This window comes from Myotis nattereri, assembly GCF_964212035.1.
Source record: "Myotis nattereri genome assembly, chromosome: X".
NCBI lineage: Eukaryota > Metazoa > Chordata > Mammalia > Chiroptera > Vespertilionidae > Myotis > Myotis nattereri.
This window is the reverse complement of record NC_138078.1, coordinates 91,873,820-91,897,075: the sequence shown is the minus strand read 5'-3', so window position 1 is coordinate 91,897,075 and position 23,256 is coordinate 91,873,820. Positions and strand designations below refer to the sequence as shown.

The 23,256-nt window shown below is 40.1% G+C and overlaps 1 protein-coding gene and 1 pseudogene across 2 annotated transcripts; one reads left to right on the top strand and one right to left on the bottom strand.

The window, feature by feature from the left end:
- Positions 1-231: 231 nt before the first annotated feature.
- Positions 232-20,366, top strand: TAF7L (TATA-box binding protein associated factor 7 like; the record flags this gene model as incomplete). Its single annotated transcript, XM_081081661.1, is given in 12 exon segments — positions 232-297; positions 1,097-1,175; positions 4,766-4,899; positions 6,380-6,506; positions 6,755-6,810; positions 9,435-9,512; positions 10,454-10,513; positions 10,515-10,602; positions 11,689-11,802; positions 13,034-13,146; positions 14,461-14,520; positions 20,322-20,366. Coding segments are annotated over 12 exon segments (1,020 nt in total).
- Positions 20,367-20,792: 426 nt separating this feature from the next.
- LOC308510845 (large ribosomal subunit protein uL22-like) lies at positions 20,793-21,676 on the bottom strand (annotated as a pseudogene). The gene is made up of 2 exons: positions 21,605-21,676; positions 20,793-21,361 (listed from the first exon to the last, which is right to left on the bottom strand). The product of its transcript is annotated as a large ribosomal subunit protein uL22-like (transcript).
- Positions 21,677-23,256: the final 1,580 nt, after the last annotated feature.

Below are 23,256 nucleotides of genomic sequence, written 5' to 3'. Positions count from 1 at the left end.
TTTAAAATCTTCAAGTATTGTAGGGAAGATAAAGAACTTTTAAAAATAATAACGTTATTTCAAATAAGGTATTTCAGAACTGTACACACACATCATTCCAGTGAGGATTATGCGCCAGGCCTTGTATAATTTAACCAGTACTACCAGAAGTGATCAGCAGAGGGAACAAGAGGAGTTTTTGGTGACTTTCTGTTGGTTTTGTTTTTGTTTTCATGAACTCAAAAACCAGAGATGAGTAAACACCAGCATGAACCTCCTTATGAAATTGAGAACCAGTTTATATGGCGTCTGCCTCCGGTAAGAAACCCTTGTATTTCAGAGCAAATATCTTCAGTGCATAAGTATTAGCTCTGCTTGGATTCTGTACCATTTCTATTTAAGGTAGGCTATAAAAACTGAGAACATTTGTTTCCCAGGAATCATGTTCTATTAAGCAGTCCTATCCCAGTGTGTACTCTTTTAGCAGCATTTTTTTTTTGTCCTGTACATACCACCTATCATGTGGGTTGATTTCTTGGCAAACAATTGTGACAATGATGGATTCAGTATCAACAGCCTGCTCATTGGACAGCCAAGATAAGACTCTACTGAAATCTTTTCTGTCACCTCAAAAGGGTTAGTGAGAAGGACCATGTTCTTCAAATTGATCACCATGCAAGGCTGTTGAAGCTCCTGTCAACATTGTGTTAGGTTTCCCCCCACCCACCCATTGAGACCTATATTCAAGTATTATTTAGTCTACAAAACTATATTAAGATGGGCTTCAGAAAGTTATTTCCCCCATTAGGGTTAATTAATGTACTCAGTAAACTGCAGCTAAACCTTTCTTTAGCAACAATAACTGAAGGGTAGCAGTGAGAGGCAGGAATATAGAACTAGGAGAAGGCATTGACTGTAGCTACTAAAAGTCAACAATTAGAGTTCACCTCATCCTAAATTGACCTGCACAATGCATGGTATCTCATGGTGCATGGCATTGTTCCTAATGTTCCTAAGGCTTAACGTTTTTTTTAAAGAAGGACTGTCTCTGACATATCTGTTCTATTAACTGCCAAGTAGACAATCTTTCTAATTTGTCAATTTATCTCCTTTTTAGGAACATGCTTCTACTGTCAGAGAAATTATACAATCTGGAAGTGTCGCCATGAAAGATAAACTAAAAATTGACTTGTCTTGTAAGTAGTTAATATCCATTCGCCATACATTGAACAGTAACTTACTAAGGTATTGCTCTGTGCCAGGTGCTCTATTTCATACTAAGGATTTGAAAAGAATAGAATGCGTTCTCTGTCTTGATGGACCCTAAGAGAGGCTTAAATCACTCCTATCTCTTCTTTTAAGGGGAAAAGAAGTAGATATTATGCAACTTGAGGTAATTATCAAAATGTGTATAAGAAAGAACTTAGGGGTCAACTGTGGGATTTGCCTACTGCTGATTGTCTCCAACATACAAGCTTTGGGATTTCTAACTATGACAAATGAATGTACTGTTCTTTGTTTACAAAGGTGACACACCTTTCTCTCTTTTAAACAACATTTATTAGGTTTTATAGATATAGAGAAGCAGAACCTATGCCCTGAAAATCTGTGTGTATGTGTGTATGTGCATTTAAACCAGGGGTCCTCAAACTACGGCCCGCGGGCCACATGCAAATACAAATACTGTATTTGTTCCCGTTTTGTTTTTTCACTTCAAAATAAGATATGTGCAGTGTGCATAAGAAATTGTTCATAGTGTTTTTTTAAACTATAGTCCGGCCCTCCAACAATCTGAGGGACAGTGAACTGGCCCCCTGTTTAAAAAGTTTGAGGACCCCTGATTTAAACTGTGATTGCCACTTTGCTTTAATTCTAGCTGGATCACCCATTGCAAATCAAAAGCTGCAGAGGGTTTGTTTTTTTAAATTATAGAATGTCCTTTGTTCAGCGAATTTTACATGACAATACATGTATTTATTTAATAAAACTTCTATGGTAAAATGAAGATAAATACAGATAAGTATATAAAGAAGGAAATATAAAATGGCCCATAAACCCACAACTCTAATAGCTCTATTGACATTTTTAGAAAGGGCAATACAAGTTTATGGCTAGGAAATTCAAATAAAACAAAAAAGTTCAAAAGGAGGAGTGAAACTCTCTTTCATAGTGCCCCAAAGTCAGTGCCAAAAATAACTAATACTAACCATTTCTCCTTGTATTTCCTTACAGACAAAACTTTTATGCATAATATAATCATTTAAATAATCTCTGTTTTTAAAGTTAATTTACACAAAAAAGATCATGTGAAATATAGTTTGCATCTTTTTTTTTCACTTACCATTAGAAGATTACACTTGAATCCTCAAAAGATATCCATATTTGAGACATCTGGGCAGGATTCAGAGTTGTCAGTGTATAATGTATATCCTATATAATCCTATATAATAAAAGGCTAATATGCAAATAGACCAAATAGTGGAACTACTGGTCACTATGACACGCATTGACCACCAGGGAGGAGATGCTTAATTGCAGGAGCTGTCCCCTGGTGGTCAGTGTGCTCTTACAGGGGGAGTGCCACTCGGCCAGAAGCTAGGCTCATGGCTGGGGAGCACAGTTGTGGTGGCGGGAGCCTCTCCTGCCTCCACGACAGCACTAAGGAACCTTCGGGGGGATGTCCGCCTGCCAGCTTAGGAGGGAGAGGGCCTAAGCCAGCAGGCAAACATTCCCCTGAGGGGTCCTGGACTGAGAGAGGGCACAAGCTGGGCTGAGGCCTCCCCCCCTTCCATAGTGCACCAATGTCATACACTGGGCCTGGAGTATATTAATAATATACATACTTTTATTTCAAAAAGTTTTTAATCCTCACCTGAGGATATGTTTATTGATTGTAGAGAGAGGAAGGTGGGGGAGAGAGAGAGAAATATTGATGTAAGAGAGAAACATCGATCAGTTGCCTTCCATACTTGCCCAGACATGGAATCGAATCAGCAACATTTTGGTGTATGGGACAATGTTCCAATCAACTGGGCTACCTGGCCAGGGCTACATATTTTTTTCAGTGTTTGGTGATTGTATAAAATTTTATATTTGTGAAGCTAACTAGAGGTTATACATTGAGACTTACTAGCAAGATTCTAGGATCAACCCTTCCCTCACCCAACCCTTTGAAAACACCCATGCATAATGACATGATTAAATGCTTCTTATGGTATTAAAATGAATGGCTTTGAATGAACGGAATTTGCCTCTTAGGATGAGAATGAAACATTTACTACTTTGTTCACATTTGTTCACAACCATTACTAAGAAAATTCTATACTTTTGATCAAGTGACACAAACTGGGGGAAAATGTATTCCATTTACTCTGCCTTCTTTCCTTTGGGGAGTTACTGAGTGCATGTAAAATCCTATATAATAAAAGGCTAATATGCAAATAGACTGACTGGTGAAGCAACCGAACAACCAAACAACAGGTCGTTATGATGTGCACTGACCACCAGGGGGCACGCATGGAACATGGCAGGCAGGCGTTGGCAGCAAGCGGCAGAGCACAGAACATGGCAAATGTTGGCCATGGTAGGATGGTGGAGCAGGTGAGCAAAGGTGCCAGATCAAGGTGGGGCACCGGTCGATGTCATTGGGGTGAGCCTCTGGTGGTTACTGAAAATTCTTTCTCCCGTATACCACGGTCTGCCAGGGTCCAGCCCCAGCGGGCCAGGGGTTCCCAAAGGTGTGGACGGAGTCGGCGAAGAATGATTTACACGGAGACAACGTTCAGATGATCAGCATAGCTCTCTTTAGTCTCCGTGGATCTTCCTGTGCCTGGCTGAGGCCACAGTGAAAGATCCAGAGGCAAACTAAGCCTTTATTTTATAGTCAGAGGTAAACAAGGTAGTGGTTACCATAGTTACACTGTTCTTGTGAGTTTCACTTGTTTTGACCATAGTTACACTGTTCTTGTGAATTTCACTTGTTTTGGCCACTTCCTGCACCTCCCTCAGCCCATTAGCTTCCCAGATAAGATCTAGGGAGCCTTATAAGGTCAAGCCTAATTATGCTAAGAGGACTGTGCACTCTAAGCTAGGACTTGTTTGTGACTTTGCCAACAGGTCAGTCCGAGGCTTAACCCTATAGTGGCTCCCCACAACGGTCCTGCCCAGTGCTCCCACCTGCTGCTGGCACCGGCCCCGTTAGCACCTGCTGCTGGTGCCAGTGCTGCTGTTTGCACCTGCTACCAGCGCCTGGCACCGGCCCTGATTGCTCGGCACCATCAGCGGGTGTGAGCAGTGGCTGCCAGCCCTGATCACCACTGAGGGCTACTCCACATCCCCCTGCTCCTGAGGGGTGATTGGGGCAGCAGCTGCCACTCGCACCCACTGATGGCTCTGGCCCTGCTCGCACCCACTGCTGGTGCCGGCCTTATTCGCTCCGTGCCATCAGTGGATGCAAGCAGGGCTGGTGTCTTCAGCGTGTGGGAGTGGCGGTGGAGGGAGCGGAGCTGCCAGCTGACAGGATACCAGGGGCCGTGATGGGAGGGGCCGGGTGGGGTGAGGAGGATGGGCCGAGGCCTGCCCCTGTGCCCACTGCAGCCTTGCTGCCCACGGTTCCTTTTAAGGTGCAGGAATTTGTGCACTGGGCCCCTAGTTCTAGCATAATGAGAAATAGTAGACTTCACTGAAAGACTAGTTTATCCCACACATGTCTTAGTTATTCAAACCCTAGGAAGTTTAAGAGTACATTGGGAAGATGTCAACTTTAATCTTTCCTGCTTCTCTTTAGCTGATGGACGTCATGCAGCTGTTGAGGTGAAAGATGTCTCACTACCTGCTAAGGTGGTTGACTTGCCTTGCGTTATTGGAAGTCTGAAGACTCTTGACAATAAAATGTTTTATAAAACGGCAGATATTTCCCAGGTATGGATGAGTTTTCTTAGTCTCCTAGCTCTCACATCCTTCCAGGAATCCCTTTCTCCCTCCTTTTCTCTCTTTGTTTTTATTTATTGATTTGAGAGAGAAACATTAATTTGTTGTTCCACATATTTATGCATTCATTCATTGGTTGATTCTTGTATGTGCCCTGACCAAGGATTGAACCTACAACCTTGGCATATTGGGATGACACTCTAACCAACTGAGCTGCCCAGCCAGGGCCCTTTTCTATTTCTTTCAGTGCTTCTTTACACTTGTGAATGGCTGCTTGTCATTTCTAATTCCCAGCTCAACTGTACAGAAATACAATGGCATGTTCTGGTTTAGTGTTTTATTCATAACTTTTCACTATTTTATTTTATCCAAGTATCTTTTAGAGCCCCCTGTTTGCCATCTCTAGTGATTTTAATTACTTGAAATACTAGAGGCCCAGTGCATGGATTCATGCACTGGTGGGGTCCCTTGGTCTGGCCTGTGCCCTCTCACAATCTGAGACCCCTTGGGGGATGTCAGGACTGCTGGTTTCGGCCCAATCCCTGCAGGCCAGGCCAAGGGACCCCACCGGCGCACAAATCTGAGCACCAGGCCCATTTCAGCCTGATCCCCACAGGCCTGGCCAAGGGACCCCACCAGTGCATGAATCCATGCACCGGGCCTCTAGTATGCATATAAGATCTTTGGTTAATCTCTTCACGCCCCCCCCCCCAACACTTCTCTCTGAGATTCATCAGTCTGTTCCATGTGTCCATGCCTATGCGTTGAGCGTCTGCCCCCCTGGTGATCTTGCAAGTCATAGCTACCAGTCAAACAGTCCAATGGTCCAATGGTCGGATGGTTGCTTAGGCTTTTATATATATAGATATGAACATCTGGGATTTCTTCTGAACTCTCTGATAAAACAGTATGCTTTTAACTGTTGAGATTTATGCTGATTCTTATCATCTCTTCTCTTGATTTTTTGTTTTCTTTCTAAATCAAAATGCTAGGATATATCTGTTTTAACCATATTCCTTCTACAGTGTTAAACACTCAAGCTAAAAAATACCCACTCAAAGTCCACATACAGAGTCCACATGCCAAGACACAGAGAGAATGAATATGAATGTATGTAATACTTGGTTTTCTGGAAATGTCAAGTAACATTGTCCTTACTTCTATCCTCTAGGACAGGGGTCCTCAAACTACGGCCCATGGGCCACATGCAAATACAAATATTGTATTTGTTCCCATTTTGTTTTTTTACTTCAAAATAAGATATGTGCAGTGTGCATAGGAATTTGTTAATAGTTTTTTTTTTAAAACTATAGTCCAGCCCTCCAATGGTCTGAGGGACAGTGAACTGGCCTGCTGTTTAAAAAGTTTGAGGACCCCTGCTCTAGGACTTCTGGTGATAAGAATGATCATGATTCATTACTAACCCAAGGTTTGTGTCCATAGTCAACATCTTTGTTTTTGTTAAATGTAGATGCTTGTGTGCACTGCTGATGGTGGTCTCCACTCTTCTCCAGAAGAAGCAGTTACCTCTACTGATCTTAAACTAATCAAGAAAAAGGAAAAGGAGAGACAGAAAAAATATGCCTGGAAGCATGGCAGTAAGTCACCAGCCCTTTTGCTCATTGTGGCTGACTACATTTATCTGTTGAATCCTAATTACTTGTGAACCAGAGACCCATTTACCACACTTGGGTGTTTGGTTCATTAGGCATCCAGACATTCTTTAAGGAAAGAGTCATGTCATGAGCCAGTAGTTTATAACATGACATTTCTCCTTACAAAATTCAGATAGATATGTGACTACCATTAATATTATATATGTTTCACTATGTTAAATTTATTTTAGTTACTCCACCACTTAAGAATGTCAGAAAGAAAAGGTTCCGCAAAACAAGAAGAAAGGTTAGTTGCATGCTATTTCTGTGCCTACTGGGTGGATTGGGAAAGGATTATTAGCAGGGTGTGGGGGAGGGGAAAAGAGACGGTTGGGGATTAATTGTTCATTTATTTATATGTTCGATAAACATTTATTGAGTGTGAGCTAAATGCCACTGTGTGCTAGCAATTGGGAATATATAGTGAACAAAATACCAACCTGATCCTTGAGGTTATAGGCTAGTCCTTTAGGTATCTGGTTGTGTCTTGAATTTGAAACTTCTGCTAATGCTTTTAGTTTTCAATTACAAGATTTAGTTTTAAAGTGAACCCATGCAGCACCTGAGATTTGGGAATTGTGGTTATATTCCTAACCTTACCTCAGATTTTTAGAACCATGAGCAAGCTACTGGAGTATTGTAGTTTGGTTTTATTTTTTTTAATTAAACTTTTTTTATTTTTAAATAATTGTAGAGTCACGTGCAGTTGTAAGAAAAAAAGGGAGTTACCACGTACACTTTACCCAGTTTCCCCATTGTAACTTTTTTTTTGCAAAATTATAGTACAATATCACAAAGAAGAAATTGACATTATTACAATTCACCAATCTTATTTAGATTTCTCCAGTTTTACTTCTACTCCTCTGTGTGTGTTAGTTGTCTGCAGTTTTATACTATATCTACCTACACAGTCAAGATACTAAAAAGTTCTGACACCACAAGAATCCTTCATCTTGCCATTTTATAGTCACACTCACCTCCCACCTACCTTATACCCCTAGTCTCTAACCCCTGGCAATCATTAACATGTTCTATAATTTGTCATTTTGAGAATGTTATGTAAATGGAAACCTACAATATATAACATTTAAGATAGGCATTTTTCCACTCAGCATAGTTTCCTTAATATCTGTGCAAGTTGTTGCATATATCAATAGTTCATTCCCTTTTATTGCTGAGTAATTTCATGGTATGAATGTACCACAGTTTGTTTAACTGTTCACCCATTGAAGAACATCTGGGTTGTTTCCAGTTTTTGATAATTATAAGTAAAGCTGTGAACAGGTTTTTGTGTGAACATAGCATCCGTTACTTTGGGATCAATGACCAGGAGTGCAGTTGTTGGGTCATATGGTAGTTGCATGTTTAATTGTATAAGAAACTGCCAGACTGTTTTCCAGAGTGGCTGTACCGTTTTACATTCCCACCAGCAATGTACCAGTATGTGTGAACTACCTTCTCTATATCCTCACCAGCATTAGGTGTTGTCACTATTTTTTATTTTAGCCATTCTGATAGACGTGTAGTGATCTCCTTGTGATATTAATTTGCATTTCCCTGATGACTAATGATGTTGAACATTCTCTTGTTTGCGTATTTGCTATCTACTTAATCCACTTCAGTCAAATGTCTGTTCATGCCTTTCACCCATTTTCTAAATTGATTTTTTAAATTGTTGAGTTTTGAGAGTTATGATCTAAATATTAGGGTGTTTTTGGGGGGTCATATATCTGGTTTGCAATATTTTTTCCCAGTCTGTAGCTGGTCTTTCATCTTCTTCATAGGATCTTTCAAAAACCAAAAGTTGTTGTTTTTTTTAAATGAGGTCCAATTTATTGATTTTTCTCGTTAAGGGTCTTGCTTTTTGTGTCAAGCCAAAAAACTTTTTGCACAGCCCAGATCCTCAAGATTTTTTTCCCTATATTTTTTTCTAAAAAGTTTAGATTTTACATTTAATTCTACAGTTTGTTTTGGAGTTAATTTTTGTAAGAGGTATAAGGTTTAGTTCAAGGTTTTTTTGTTTTGTTGTTGTTGTTTGTTTGTTTTTGCCTTTACTTGTCCAATTGCTTCAGCACCATTTGTTAAAAAGCCTATCCTTCCTCTATTGTATTTCTTTTATACCGTTGTCAAAAATTGGTTGGGTATATTTGTGTGAGTCTTTTTCTGGGTTCCTTGTTCTGTTGTATTAATCAATGTGTTGATCCTTCCATTGATATCACATGTAGTTATATAATGTCGTGAAATCAAGATGACTGTTCTCACTTTTATTTTCTTTGTCAAGATTGTTTTAACCTTTTAGACAGCCTGTACCTTTTCATATAAATTTTAGAATAAGCCCAACCAGTGTGGCCCAGTTGGTTAAGTGTCGTCCCATGCACCAAAGGTCACTGGTTTGATTCCGTCAGGGCACATGCCAAGGTTTTGGGCTGGATGCCAGTGGGGGGTGTTCAGGAGGCAGCCAGTTGTTTCTCATTGTTTCTCTCTCTCTCTCTCTCTCTCTCTCTCTCTCTCTCTCTCTCTCTCTCCCTCCCTCCCCTTCCTTCTTGTCTAAAACCAATTTAAAAACATATTTTAAAAAGATTACATATTACATGTTAGAATAAGTTTGTCTATGTCTATAGAAAAGTCTTGTTGGAATTTTGATAAGGAATTGCATCAAACCTATAGATTAATCTGAGGAGACTTTACATCTTTACTAGTCTTTCAATCTTTGAACATGGCTGCCTTGGCTTTTATATTGTCAGTCTACAGCATTCATTGAATGCCTACTAAATGTAAACCTAAGTTAAGAATAGTTTTAGACTCTTTAAGCCTTAGTGAAGTATGACAATCGTACTATAACTTCATTGTTTATTATATTTTATTTTATAGCTGGTTGATTTCAAACAAGTCAAAGAAGTCAGCTTTACTGAGGTGGCCGTCATAATACAACCTTATTGTTTGCCCTTAGTATGTTTTATTTCATAGCTTATTAATTTCAAACAGATAAAAAAATCATAAAAGCTACTTTCAAGCCTTCTCACCACTAAACCTCACTCCCACACAAACACTGAATTTGATTCATTGAAAAATGAATTCATTGTTTAATGTCTGATAACTCCTAGAGGAAAAGATATAGTTTGGCCAGTGACCCTTTGTATTCTAACCAGCCTTTTTTCTCTGATACTTATTTAAAATGCCATTTTTTATAAGTCAGGGCTCACTTTTTACCAGCAGTTGTTTGCAATCACTATCTCCCCTCAAAGTTCTAATTTCTATCTGTGGCATGACAAATCTGTTGCTGTGGAGATGATTATCTAAAACTGGTTTAAGGGAGAACACATAGCTAAGACCCATCTTTTAATAGGAAAATATATAAATAATAAAGATGTGGGGAAGTGGAATCTGGGAATTTGGATTTTAAACTAAATTACTTCTAAATAACAAATAAGGAATTATAGTTCTTTGCCAATGTGGGTCAGGGCAAGTAATTAAAAATTGAGGCCTAAGGGTTGCACCTCTGAGACAGGTCTTTAACATAGAGTTGCAGGTTAAAAAGATTAAATGTCTCAAGAAATTTGATTGGGAAAAAGAATAAGCTTAACATACACAAATCTAGAACCTGGTCAAGATTCCTTCGTAGCCCTAGCTGGTTTGTCTCAGTGGATAGAGTGTCAGCCTGCTGACTGAAGGGTCCAGGGTTTGATTCCAGTCAAGGGCACATGCAGGTGTGCAGGAGGCAGCCGATCCATGTTTCTCTCTCATCATTGATATTTCTATCCCTCCGTCTCCCTTCCTCTCTGAAATAAATAAAAATATATTAAAAAAAGATTCCTTCATGAATAGCATTATTTAAGTATAAATTTGGATGGATATCTTAAAGAGGGTTAATTATTTGAATTTGTATGTAGAAAAAGGGCTTTCCTGGAAAATACAGGGTGTTAAATGATATTACTAATATTCCTCCTACCCCCCACTTTGGTACAGTGCACTGAATCTTCTGATCCAGAAAAGGAAGTGAAAAGACTGCTGCGCTCTGATGCTGAAGCTGTCAGTGTCCGTATCCTTTTGTATTTAACTAGGGGCCCAGTGCACGGATTCATGCACTTTGAAAGGAACTGTGGGCCGTGAGGCTGCAGTGGGCACAGGGACAGGCCTCAGCCCATCCTCCACACCCCTTCCTGGCCCCTCCCACCACGGCCCCTGGTTCCCTGTCTGCCAGCAGCCCCTCTCCTGCTGCCGCTGCTCCCATGCGCTGAGGGCACTGGCCCCACTTGCACCCACTGCTGGCGCAAAGCAATTGGGGCTGGCACAGAGCGATTTGGGCTGGCACCAGCAGCAGGTGCGAGTGGCAGCTGCCAGACTCAATCACCCCTCAGAAGCAGGGGGAGGTAGAAAAGCCCTGAGGGTTGATCAGGGCCGGCAGCCACTACTCGCACCCACTGACGGTGCCAAGTGATTGGGACTGATGCCAGCAGTGGGTGCGAACAGCGGCTCTGGTGCCAGCAGCGGGTGTGAGTGGGGCCGGTGCTGGCAGCAGGTGCAAGCACCCAATGGAACCACAGCATGTGGGAACAAAGAATTTTCAGTAACTACCAGAGGCTCGCCCCGATGACAGCGATTGGTGCCCTGTCTTGGTCTGGCGCTCCCACTCACCTGCTGCACCAATTCGCCACGGCCAATGCCCACCATGTTCTGTGCTCTACCGCCTGTTGATGCCTGCCATGTTCCGCGCATGCCCCCTGGTGGTCAGCACACGTCATAGCGACTGGTTGTTTAGTTCTGCTGTTTGGTTTATTCGCATATTAGGGTTTTATATATATAGATATGATATGTGTAGTCTGTTCCATTCCATATGTACTTGCTGACAAGCCCTCACTTCTGGTACTTACGTGCTGATTTTGATGTATAGAACTTAAGATTTTTGGAAATGTTACTTTCTAGCTAGGAACAGTGAATTCATAAAATAAAATTTTATTTACCAGTACATGTGTAATTCAATATAATGCACTTCTCCATACTAGGAATCTGGATAGAAAGGCCTAAAGTTGGATTAAAATAAATAGCACTTTCTGCAGAGAGCCTCTTCTCTTTCAATGGCATCTTCTCCTTTCTTTCTGCTTTTTTCCTTGACCGCCCCTTTCAGGATGGGAAGTAGTTGCTGAAGGTGAAACCAAGGAAATCGAAAGTAAAGGCTCTGTTCCAAGCTCTGACGTGTCCCCAGGAACAAGTGGCTATAAGCGGGGTGATAGATCACCAGGTATTTTAATAAAGGCAAAAAACAGGAGCTTCAGAGAGGGTAGGTGTTGACGCTGTGCAAGACTACTCTCTATAGACTTACAGGCCAATTACAGGAGAAGGATGACTTTGCCCTTCTTTCTGATTATTGGTCACTCAGTACTTTGTGGGTTTTTGATTGTGGTTCTAATCTCTCATCAATCTATGGTATTAAAAATTTCTATGGGCCCTTAGATTCTCTAAATATCTTGATCATTTAATACATGAATGAATGTTACATTGTTTTATATTTCCTGTCCTTGTTTTTTTGAAGGGACTAATATTCCTACAAGAAAAATTACTTATAAAATTCATTGGTTAGCCCAGCTGGCGTGGCTCAGTCTTGAGCATCAACCTATGAACCAGGAGGTCACGGTTTGATTCCTGGTCAGGCCTTATGCCTGGGTTTCAGACTTGATCCCCAATAGGGGGTGTGCAAGAGGCAGCCGATAAGTCTCTCATCATTGATGTTTCTATCTCTTTCCCCATCTCCTTTCCTCTCTGAAATCAATAAAATATATTTTAAAAAATTCATTGATTGCCCAGTAAATTTGAGGTGAAGAAGTACAATGGCAGCTGGAATGGAAGTCACTTGAAAAGTTTCAGGTAGTTTCACCTTTTTCTTGCTTAAAACCAACAGAATATCATATGCTTCGGAGGATACTCAATGATTCTAGCAATAGCAGTGATGATGAAGAGGAAAAGGATAAGTACCAGGACGAGGACGAGGACGAGGACGAGGAGGAGGAGGAGGAGGAGGAAGAGGATGATGATGATGACGATGATGATGATGAAGAATTTTTCTATTATTATGAGAATGAAGAGGCGGAACGGCATTATGAAGAGAATATGGAAAGGGAGCTACAGGCCAAGTTAATTGAATTTGGCCAGTGTAAGACAAAGGAAGGAATCAGTTTAATAGGTAAGTTAGAAGAAAAAACAAAGGGGTGAGACAGAATGGGTGGCAGTGCCTAAGATTGACTCTAAACATACATTAGTTGTAAGGCTAAGTTTGAAAGGTTACTGCTCAGATGCATAGTGGACTTTTATATTTTTTCTTTATTATATAGGATTTATTTGGAAAATGTGGGCATGGACGCCCATACATGCAGGCATATACCCCTTAGACATAGTGGACTTTTAGTTGATTTGGATTTCAATCCATTATTTTAGGCTGTGTTTAGATACATAAAGTTTCTGTCTATCTCCGTTAGTTGTAGAAATTCGGAAGCATATTCATTACATGGAGAAAAAGATCCAAGAGATTCAGTGCAGAGCACAAAGACAAAAGAATCTCATCAAGAAAGTGGAAAACCTGGCACTGAAGGTAAGTTCTTGTTGGCTGGTATAAAGATATCTTGGTATCTTACTTTTAAAATCCCATCTTGGGTTTCCACTCATGTCTTCCCTGAGCAGCATTCTTGTTCACTCATGAAGCTAAACAACCTCTTAGAACCCCCTAATAATAGCTCTACTTCCTTTTATCTGAGTAATTTTGATAATGTCACATAAGCATTTTTTGGAAGGAGCCAGGAGACTTGAAATAATAATTTCCAATATTGAGCGTTTCCTATGTGAAAGGCACAGAAAGAACTTAACAGTTTACATGTATCATCTCATTTCATCCTTACATCCCTGAAATATAGGTACCGTTACTATTCCCATTTTATAGATAAGGATTTTAAATTCAAAGTGGTTAAGTAATTTTCCGAGGACCACAGAAAGCGGTAGGACATAGGATGAACCCTGTTGTTTGTACTAAAATGTATTCATTGCAGTGAAAGAGAATTAACTAAATTTGTTTTTAAATTTTATTATGCATCTTTGAATAAGAATTAATATCTTGATTTATTTTTATTAATACACATTTCAACTAAAAGAAAATGTATGTTTATGCCATGTTTGCTTTCCTTTTTATAGAGAGGGGAATTCTGAAGCATGTTGAATGACCAAGTGACATAATAGATGTGAACACTTTGAAAGATACAGATACATGGTATTGTTGTTGCATGCAGCATAGTTAGGAATAGTAATATTCTGACCTAGTGCAGGGAAATGGAGGCATTCATTAACACCAAATTCCAAGCCAGCTTTTTATTTTTTATTTTATTTTTTAAAAATATATTTTATTGATTTTTTACAGAGAGGAAGGGAGAGGGATAGAGAGTTAGAAACATCGATGAGAGAGAAACATCGATCAGCTGCCTCCTGCATACTCCCTACTGGGGATGTGCCCGCAACCAAGGTACATGCCTTTGACCGGAATCGAACCTGGGACCCTTGAGTCCGTAGGCCAATGCTCTATCCACTGAGCCAAACCGGTTAGGGCCCAAGCCAGCTTTTTAAAAATAGTTCACCACAATCAAAGGATTTGTGCTAACAATGTAACATGAGGCATTTCTAACCTTTATTTCAGGACAAGGAAAAATGCTACGTAGGGTATATAAAATCAAATTGATGGTCTTGTAGTTAGGGGGTGCAGTTTTTATACTCTAAATCTTTTAAAAAGAGTACTCCTTTGTTATGACTGACAGTTTTGTTAGGTATCAAACTATTTGCCAAACTGTTTGCCTCTCTTGGCTCTTCTTTTTTTTTTTTTTTTCAGACTCAGCATGCATTATTTACACAATTTGTTTTTCAGAATCATTTATACTCTGTGCTGGAGAAGCTTGAGTTACAGAAAAAACAAAAAAATGAGCAGGTAAGAAATGTGTTTTCAAATCAATCAGAAAATATTTGATACAAATAATACCCCACCCAACCCTCAATCTCATTTCTGACTGTTCTTTTTTGTCATTGTTATTAATCCTCATTGAGGATATTTTTTCAGTTGATTTTCTAGAGAGTGGGAGGGGGGGGGGAGAGAGAGAGAGAGAGAGAGAGAGAGAGAGAGAGAGAGAGAGAGAGAGAGAGAGGGAGAGAGAAGAGAGAAACATTGATGTGAGAGAGACACATCGATTGGTTTTCTCATACTTGCACCCTGGGGATGAAATCTGCAACTCGGGTATGTGCCCTTGACTGGGAATCAAACCCAAAACCCTTCATTGCGCAGTTGACGCTCTAATCACTGAGCAACACTGGTCAGGGCTCTTTTCTTATTTTTAATCCTCACCTGAGAGTATGCCTTCATTGATTTTAGAGAGATAAAAAGGGAGGGAGGGAGGGAGGGAGAGAGAGAGAGAGAGAGAGAGAGAGAGAGAGAGAGAGAGACATTGATGTGAGAGAGAAACATTAATTGGCTGCGTCCCATATGTGCCCCATCTGGGGGTTGAACTTGAACTGGGTATGTGCCCTGACCAGGATGAACCCAGGACCCTTTGGTGCACAGAATGATGCTCCAACCAACTGAGCCACACCAGCCAGGGTTTGGCTGTTCGAACAGTAGTGGTCAAATCTTCTAAATGAGGGTAGCAAGTTGGAATAAGGTTTTGTGAAAATTCACTCATTCAGCGGATATTAAGTGGAATGTGTATTAAGTGAAATGTTCTGGATATACACAGTGTTTTTTTAAATTTTATTCTTCAATTACAGTTTACATTCAATATTACTTTGTATTAGTTTCAGGTGTACATCATAGTGGTTAGACAATTAAATAATTTACAAAGTGTTCCCCTTGATATTTCCAGTACCCACCTGGCACCATACGTAGTTATTAGAATACTAGAGGCCCGATGCATGAAATTCATGCAAGAGTAGGCTTTCCTTCCCCAGGCTGCTGGCACCAGCTTCCCTCCGGCACCAGGGACCCAGGCTTCCCTCACAGCCCTGGCTTCGTCCTGAAGGTCGTCTGGTCTAATTAACATACTATGCTTTGATTATTATAGAGTACTGACTACATTCCCTATGCTTTACTTTACATCCCCATGGGTATTTTGTAACTACCAATCTGTACTTCTTAATCCCTTCACCTTGAATAAGACATACAATACTTGTCCTCATGGAGCTAACAGTGTAGCAGGGAAGGTTGACAGTAAACAAATTATACAAACTTAAAGGTGCAAATAATGCCCTAACTGGTTTGGCTCAGTGGATACAGCATCAGCCTGAGGACTGAAGAGTCCCAGGTGCAATTCCGGTTAAGGGTATGTACCTCGGTTGTAGGCCTGATCCCTGGCTCCAGGTCAGGGGGCATGCTGGAGGCAACCAATCAATGTATCTCTCTCACATTGATGTTTCTCTCTCTATCTCTCCCCATCCCTTCTACTCTCTCTAAAAAGAAATCAATGGGAAAAATATCCTTGGTTGAGGATTAACAAAACAAAACAAAACAACAAAAAAAGAAGAGGGTGCAGATCGTGAAGAAGTGCTGTGAAGGAAAAAAAGTCAATGGTGCTCTTTGAATAGAGAGTCCTGATTTAATTGGGGTGTGTGTGTGTAATGATCAGCCTTTCTGAGGAAGTTATGCTTAGGTTGAAATCTGATGGATAAGTCCACGCTAAGGGGATGAAGAGCTTTTTGGATGGAGCATATGCCAGGTCCTACATTTGGAAAGAACGTAGCCTCTTTGAGGACCTCGGGAGTATTCAAAACAAGGAAGAGAGTGACAACATAAGGTTGGAGAAATAGGCTGATGCCATATTGTCTGGTCCCTTGCAGGCCATGATAATGAGGATGGATTTTAGTCCTAAGTGCAATTAGAAGCCCTTGAAGAATTTTAAGCAGGAGACTAACATTTAATTTAAAAGATCACTCTGATTCTTATATGGAGAATGTATTATAGGAGGGAAGGACTAGAAGAAGGAGGCCAGTAAAGAGGCTGTGTGGTAATATAATGAGATGATGGTAACTTGGACTAAGGTGCAGGCAATGGAAAGAGTGTGTGTGTGTGTGTGTGTGTGTGTGTGTGTGTGTGTGTGTGTATAAAATTTTAACTGCCATATAAATGTTTTATAACAGCTTTATTGAGATATATAATTCATATACCATACAATTCACTTATTTATTTATTTATTTATTTATTTATTTATTTATTTATTTATTTTTACCATCTCTTTTTTTAAATGGAACTCAAAACGAATACTTTATAGGAGTCAGAGAAAAATACTGCTGCTTAGAGGCTTTAAGAAATTGGCATCATGTATAAATACACACTACAGATACACAGATCCCCCTGATAAGGCCCTTTACCACACAATGTCCTTTGCCCTGCAAACTATATAGAGGAAAATTTTAACTGCATAAATGAATTTAAGTGTCTGACTATGTTGTAGGACAAAAATGGAGTAAAATTAAACATTATCATTCTCTTGACTATAAGAGGATACCATCACTGTCTTATTTGGCAGCAGTAGAAATACATCCATGTTGTTTTTTTTAATTCACCAATTTAAATTGTACAATTCAATGGCTTTTAGTACATTCACAGAATTGTGCAGCCATCACCACAATCAATCTTAGAACATTTTCACTATCCTCAAAAGAAACCTGTATCCATTAACATTCACTTCTCATTTCTTCTGAATCACGTCTATGCTTTACCTCTAGGCAACTACTAATCTACTTCCTACTAGTCTACTTTGCCTATTCTGGCTATTTCATATAAGAAGAAACATATATATTCTTTTGTGTCTCATTTATTTCACTTAGCATAATGTTTTGAAGGTTAATCCATGCTGCAGCATGTATTAGTACTTTATTTCATTTTATGGCTGAATAATATTCTATTGTACCGATATACCGCATTTTGTTTATCCATTTATCTATCAATGGACATTTGGGTTGTTTCCACATATTAGCTCTCACTAAATAATGCTGCTATGAACATTCATATATGAGTGAATACTTTTTAAAGGTGGAATTGATGGGACCTAAGTCAATTACTGGGTGTTGAAGGAGGAGAAGTATTAAGGATGCATACCAGATATCTAACTTGAATAACTATTATTTAAAGTCATAATAGAGTGAGCAGAGTGGAAATATCAGGGCAGTGTGTGATAAGTGAGGGTCAAGTAGCTATATAGAAAATATATGCTGACTCCAGCCCTATACTTTTGAGGGTAACAATTTTAAAGAGATTGGAGATCATATTATGATAATGGGCTTAACATGGGACTCTTAAGGTAGAGATGATGCTGTCCCCCATCCCCATCCAACAAGGCCGGGGGAATTCTTATGTTCTGTATGTTCCCTTCCTCTTAGTAAATCACTTATCCAAGTACTGCTTATAAACAATCATATGAACGGTTAATGCTAAGATTGCTTTAGCACCCCCTAAACATCTTTGTTTTCATCAACATAAGTAGTTAATATTGGGGAGTGCTATTTTCAACATAGAAAGATAGCTATAAACTTTATTCACTCAGAGCCCTTTAGGTTAATTCATTTATTTAATGTAGATTTATTGGGTGCTTATTTAAGCTAGATTCTGCAGAGAACTACAAAATGCTTACAACACAGTTTCTGCCTCCAGTGGGGAAGAAATCATGAGAAGGATAGGAATTTAAAGGACTGCAAGCTCACTACTGTCCACTGAGATTAGGGAAGAGTTTATGGAGAGATGGTGTTGGACTAGGGCCTTAAAATGTGGGTTGGATTTTAATAAGGAGATAGAGAAAGGAGGGCATTCTGTATAGAAAGTAGCATGTACAAAATGGCTCGGGGTATTGATGCCAGGCAAAAGAGTTTAGATTTTTGATGTAGGTCATAATGAGCCACCAAAGCTTTTTTTTTTTTTTTAACCTGGGGAGTAGTAATTCAGGAGGATTTCTCTTCCAGTAATATAGGGGAGAAATTAGAGTGGGGAAAGACTAGAGGAAGATGTAAGAGATAGAAGGAATCAGAACGCAACAATTTATTAGACTTAAAGGACAAAAAGGGGGAGAAAGAGGAGTTCAAAGCCTGGGTAACCAGAAAATGGTGTGCCATTAACACAAATGAAAACAACAGGAAGATATTATTGGGGGTGGAGGATGGAGAAGATGATTAGTTGAGTTGGAAGCTCTCTAAAATGGTAGAGTGGAGAGTGGCTCATGCATAGAAATGATCACTGAAGCTGTGGTGATAGATGGGCTAGTCAGGTTGACTGCTCAGCAAGATGTCTGAACCTATGGGGAAAGCTACCTTTAGGAGGTGGTGGGTGAAGCAAGAGCCCACAAAAGAGAAAATTGGACCAGTCAGTGGTTGTAATCATGGTCAGCATCTGAGTGAAAAAGGCCTCTAAATTACTGCAGGTGGCAATTATAGTAGTTTCAGTAGATGGTGTGCAGCATAGGATCATTTCACAATGCTCCATTCTTTTCATTTCACAGAATGAAAAGCCACATTGGAATGTAGTGAACTAAATTGAATAATATTCAAAAACCATTTTTGTTCCACAGACAGTATATTTCTGAGTGTTATTAGTCACTTTGCCATTTCAAGTAAAAAAAATAAATAAATCCTACATCACAAAAGTTTCAGGGCTTCTGACTTAGAATGCATTAGGATAAGAAGAACATCACAAGCTCCTAACTGGTCAGGACTCTGAACCAGTTTCCAAGTGTCTCTTAATGTGGCAAGAAGCAGCAGCTAAGACCCGGTATAAAACCTACTGTGTTCAATGAATCAAGAGGCTCTCCCAACTGTCTTACCTTCTGACTCTTTGAATATGACTACAGTAATCCCATCTCCATTACTCCCACACTGAGCTATGACCTCTGTATACTCTTCCCAGAAGTACAAATTCTTAACAGCAAGCATATTTAACTTTTCAGTATATTCAATTTTAAAGCTTCCTTTTACAAATTTGTCAAAATAAAGGACAATATCATGGCTGCAGCATTGTGTATGTATTCTTCTTGTTTGTTAATCCTCACTGAGGATATTTTTTTCTTTAATTTTTAGAGTGGGTAAAAGGGAGGAAGGAAGGGAGGGAGGGAGGCAGGGCAGGAGGGAGAAATATCGATGTGAGTGTGACACAATTGGTTGCCTCCTGCATGCACCCCGAGATTCAACCTGCAACCTAGGTAAATGCCCTTGAAACCCAAGTACGTGCCGTTGACTTGGAATCAAACCTTCAACCCTTCGGTGCCCAGGTCAACACCCTAACCACTGAGAAACACCAACCAGGGTTCTGTACACATTCTTTTTTTGTTTTGTTTTTTGTGTTTTTTGTTTGTTTTTTAATCCTCACCTGAGGATATTTTTCCATTGATTTTTTTTGAAGAGTGGAAGAGAGAGGGAAAGACAGAGAGAAACATCAATGTGAGAGAAACACATCAATTGGTTGTCTCCTGCATGTGCCCTGACCAGGGCCCAGGCTGGGAGGAGCCTGCAACCAAGGTACATGCCCTGGACCAAACCAAACTTGGGACCTTTTGGTCTGCAGGCCAACACTCTATCCACTGAGACAATCTGGCTAGGGTTGTACACATTCTTGACTGTGGCATTGTTCTTTGGAACATCACAACATTAACATACCATATAAATGTCAAATTACAGTTCTTTTTTGGTTCATATAAGTAAATTCTAGATCAAGTAGTGGAACTTGATGATTTTTTCATGTTTTTCTGCCTCTCCCTACAGATAATTTCCCTACAGGAAAAACTGAAATTTTTTCTGGAGAAGTGAGGAGAGCCAGATTGAAGACTGCATGAAACTGCATGTTTCCGTTTGTTTCATTGTTTTATGTTGAATCATTTGTATTTGTTTCTCTGTGCCACGTTTTGCTAACTATATTTGAAGTTTCTAATAGTATAGAAAGGGACAAATTATAAAAAAGTAGTAGACCTAAGGACCCAACTCAACTATGGGACTTTGCTTCTCTTTATGAATTTGAGAATTATTTATATAGCTCTGTTCCACGGTGCCATCAGATGATTCAGTCATGCTTGCCAAAGGCAGTCTAACCTTGAAGGCTATGCATCTGGTTTGCATATGTTTTAGCCTTTTCTTCTGTTTGCTTTATGTATTTTCTAAAACATTGAATAAATTGAGTCATTTCTATCAAGGGCTAGGACTAGCTACAGTGAATTTAAGTGCCTACTTCATGGCAGCTAATAGTAGGTTATGCTCTGTCTCTGTTCATGTAATAGGGGCTGCTTTCCTCCTCAGGGATGATTTTTTTACTTTATTAGTATTTATTTCATGCTGAATTTACTCCTGGGCCATAAGTTTTTGTTTCTTCAGTTTCGTCTGGGGCATCTTTTCCTTCTGTGCGACCTCTTCTGGTTTAGGAACAACCTGCTCTTCTTCAGTAAGGAGCATCTCCATGTGGCAGGGAGAGCTCATGTATGAGTTAATCCGCCCATGAGCTCTGTAAGTTCTGTGTTGCATCTTCAGAGCTTTGTTCACCTAGATGCGCTTAATGACTAGAGAATCTGCATCTAACCCTTTAAGTTTAGCATTACTCTCTGCATTTGTAAGCATGTGCAGAAAAAATTCAGCACTCCTTTTGGGCCACCAATCCTGTGTCCAACCCCACTGTTTGGCCTGGGCACACCTATGAACGCCACCATTATAACGATGGAATGGCACACATTGCTTCTGTAAACTGGCACCCTCACATACTTGGTGGCTTTTCAAATATGCATACCCTTGGTGGCCTGGGCAGTTTCATGAGTGCTCTTTTTTAAGTTTTATTTTTTATATATTTTTGTTGATTTCAGAGAGGAAGGGAGAGGGAGAGAGAGATAGAAACATCAGTGATGAGAGGGAATCATTGATCGGCTGCCTCCTGCACACTTGACACTGGGGACCGGGCCTGCAACCTGGGCATGCGCCCTTGACCGGAATCAAACCCTGGACTCTTCAGTCCGCAGGCCGATGCTCTACCCACTTTGTCAGACCAGCTAGGTCTCATAAGTGCTCTTAAAGTGAAAACAAAGATTTGAACCTCTTGATTTGAATAATTTTGTGAAGTTTTCTGAGTAGCGAACCATTTTTAGAGGTCACCTCAGGCCACTTACGGGAAGAGTCAGGGATGATTTCTTGCCGCTACAATCTTTGCCCTGATGTTGTGTTTTTAGGACTGTGTCTGGTTGTTATTTGCTAGCTAAGGGAATAGAGCAGAGATGAAATTCTAAGGGTTCCCCTTATTCTGAGCCTCTTCATCCTAACCCCCATCAGAAAAGGTTAGGAAAGACCAGATGCTGTAATGACTATGAAGACTCTCTTAAAAACCATGGATGCATATGTTTTTTTTAGCTGCATATGTTTTGTTTGTTTTTTTGTTAAGGTTTTCCACTCTGTAATCTTTAAGCAATAAATAAATTCTTCATTTTAAATGGGTTGCTGTCACTTTATTAAACCACTTCCAAAAGGAAACTGGAGAGATACGCAGTTAACTATGATTAGGAAATGTCACAAGATGCTGTCAATACTGGAGCTCCTTCTAAAGAGCCCCTAGGATAACTCCTAAAGAACTAAGCAAATCATCTCATATTAACCATAGAGCTCCAATATTTTTATTGAATTATGTTTTAGTGGAATGAACATATGGTTGAAATCCCAGCTCTACTACTCACCTTGGACATGTTTTTATATCTCTTAGAGCCTCCATTTCCTCATCTGGAAATCAAGGGTGATAATGCTTATTACCAAGAAGCATCTGAGGGTTTTCTGGAAGTAGTTCAGCTAGACCCAGGTCTGGTCCCAATTGATGAAGTTGGTGTTTCTCTGGTAAATGTACTCACAAATTTTCTCTGCCACTTCAGGTACTCCAATTACAAATTGAAGTTAGTAAGCCAAGGGCAGAGAAGGGGAGGTCAATATGTATGGGAAGGGCCTATGGAGGAGGGATAAAGACAGAAGGAATGCTGGGGGCTAACTAATGCAGGGAAGAAGTGGAATTAAGGGAGATAGACATGTTAAGGGTAAACTAAATGAAGCCAAGATTAGGTGAGAAGTTATAGGACAGCTTGAAAACCAAAATGATATAAAAAGATTACCTCCCTCCTCCCCTGCAGAAACCCAGAATTTAAAAGATGAGAAGAGAATCGGGAAAAGGAATTGAGTGTCAGAGGCAGAAGGTGGGAGAAGAGGCAGGGTTTAAAAAGAAGGTAGGCCTTTTCAGATGAAGGAAGGCAGGGGACTGGAACAGAAACAGATAAAAAGTACCCAGGGCACATGGCTGGAGAGACTGAGATCAGTGAGGGTGGCACATATGCCACACATGGCATCCAAGGGTGAGAGAGGTAAAAGAACCCTATCTAGTCTCTGTCTGATACTGCAGCCCAAGGGCAGCCAGAGCTCTGCTGAGAGGCAAGGGGGAAGGGAAAATAACAGGAAGGGACAAGGTCAAATTCATGTGTCTGCAGTGGCCTTTCGTTCCTTCCAATACCATATCTCATTGTAATCCTGGGCAATTCCTTTGCCATTGCACTCCAGTCCCACAAGGCATATTGCCACCCTGACTCTCCATCCCACCCAACATACACATATATGATAACTCACAAAGTCTTTTTTTTTAAAAAAACAAAACAAAAAACAGCCCAGTGATTCTGACTTTTGTATATCACAG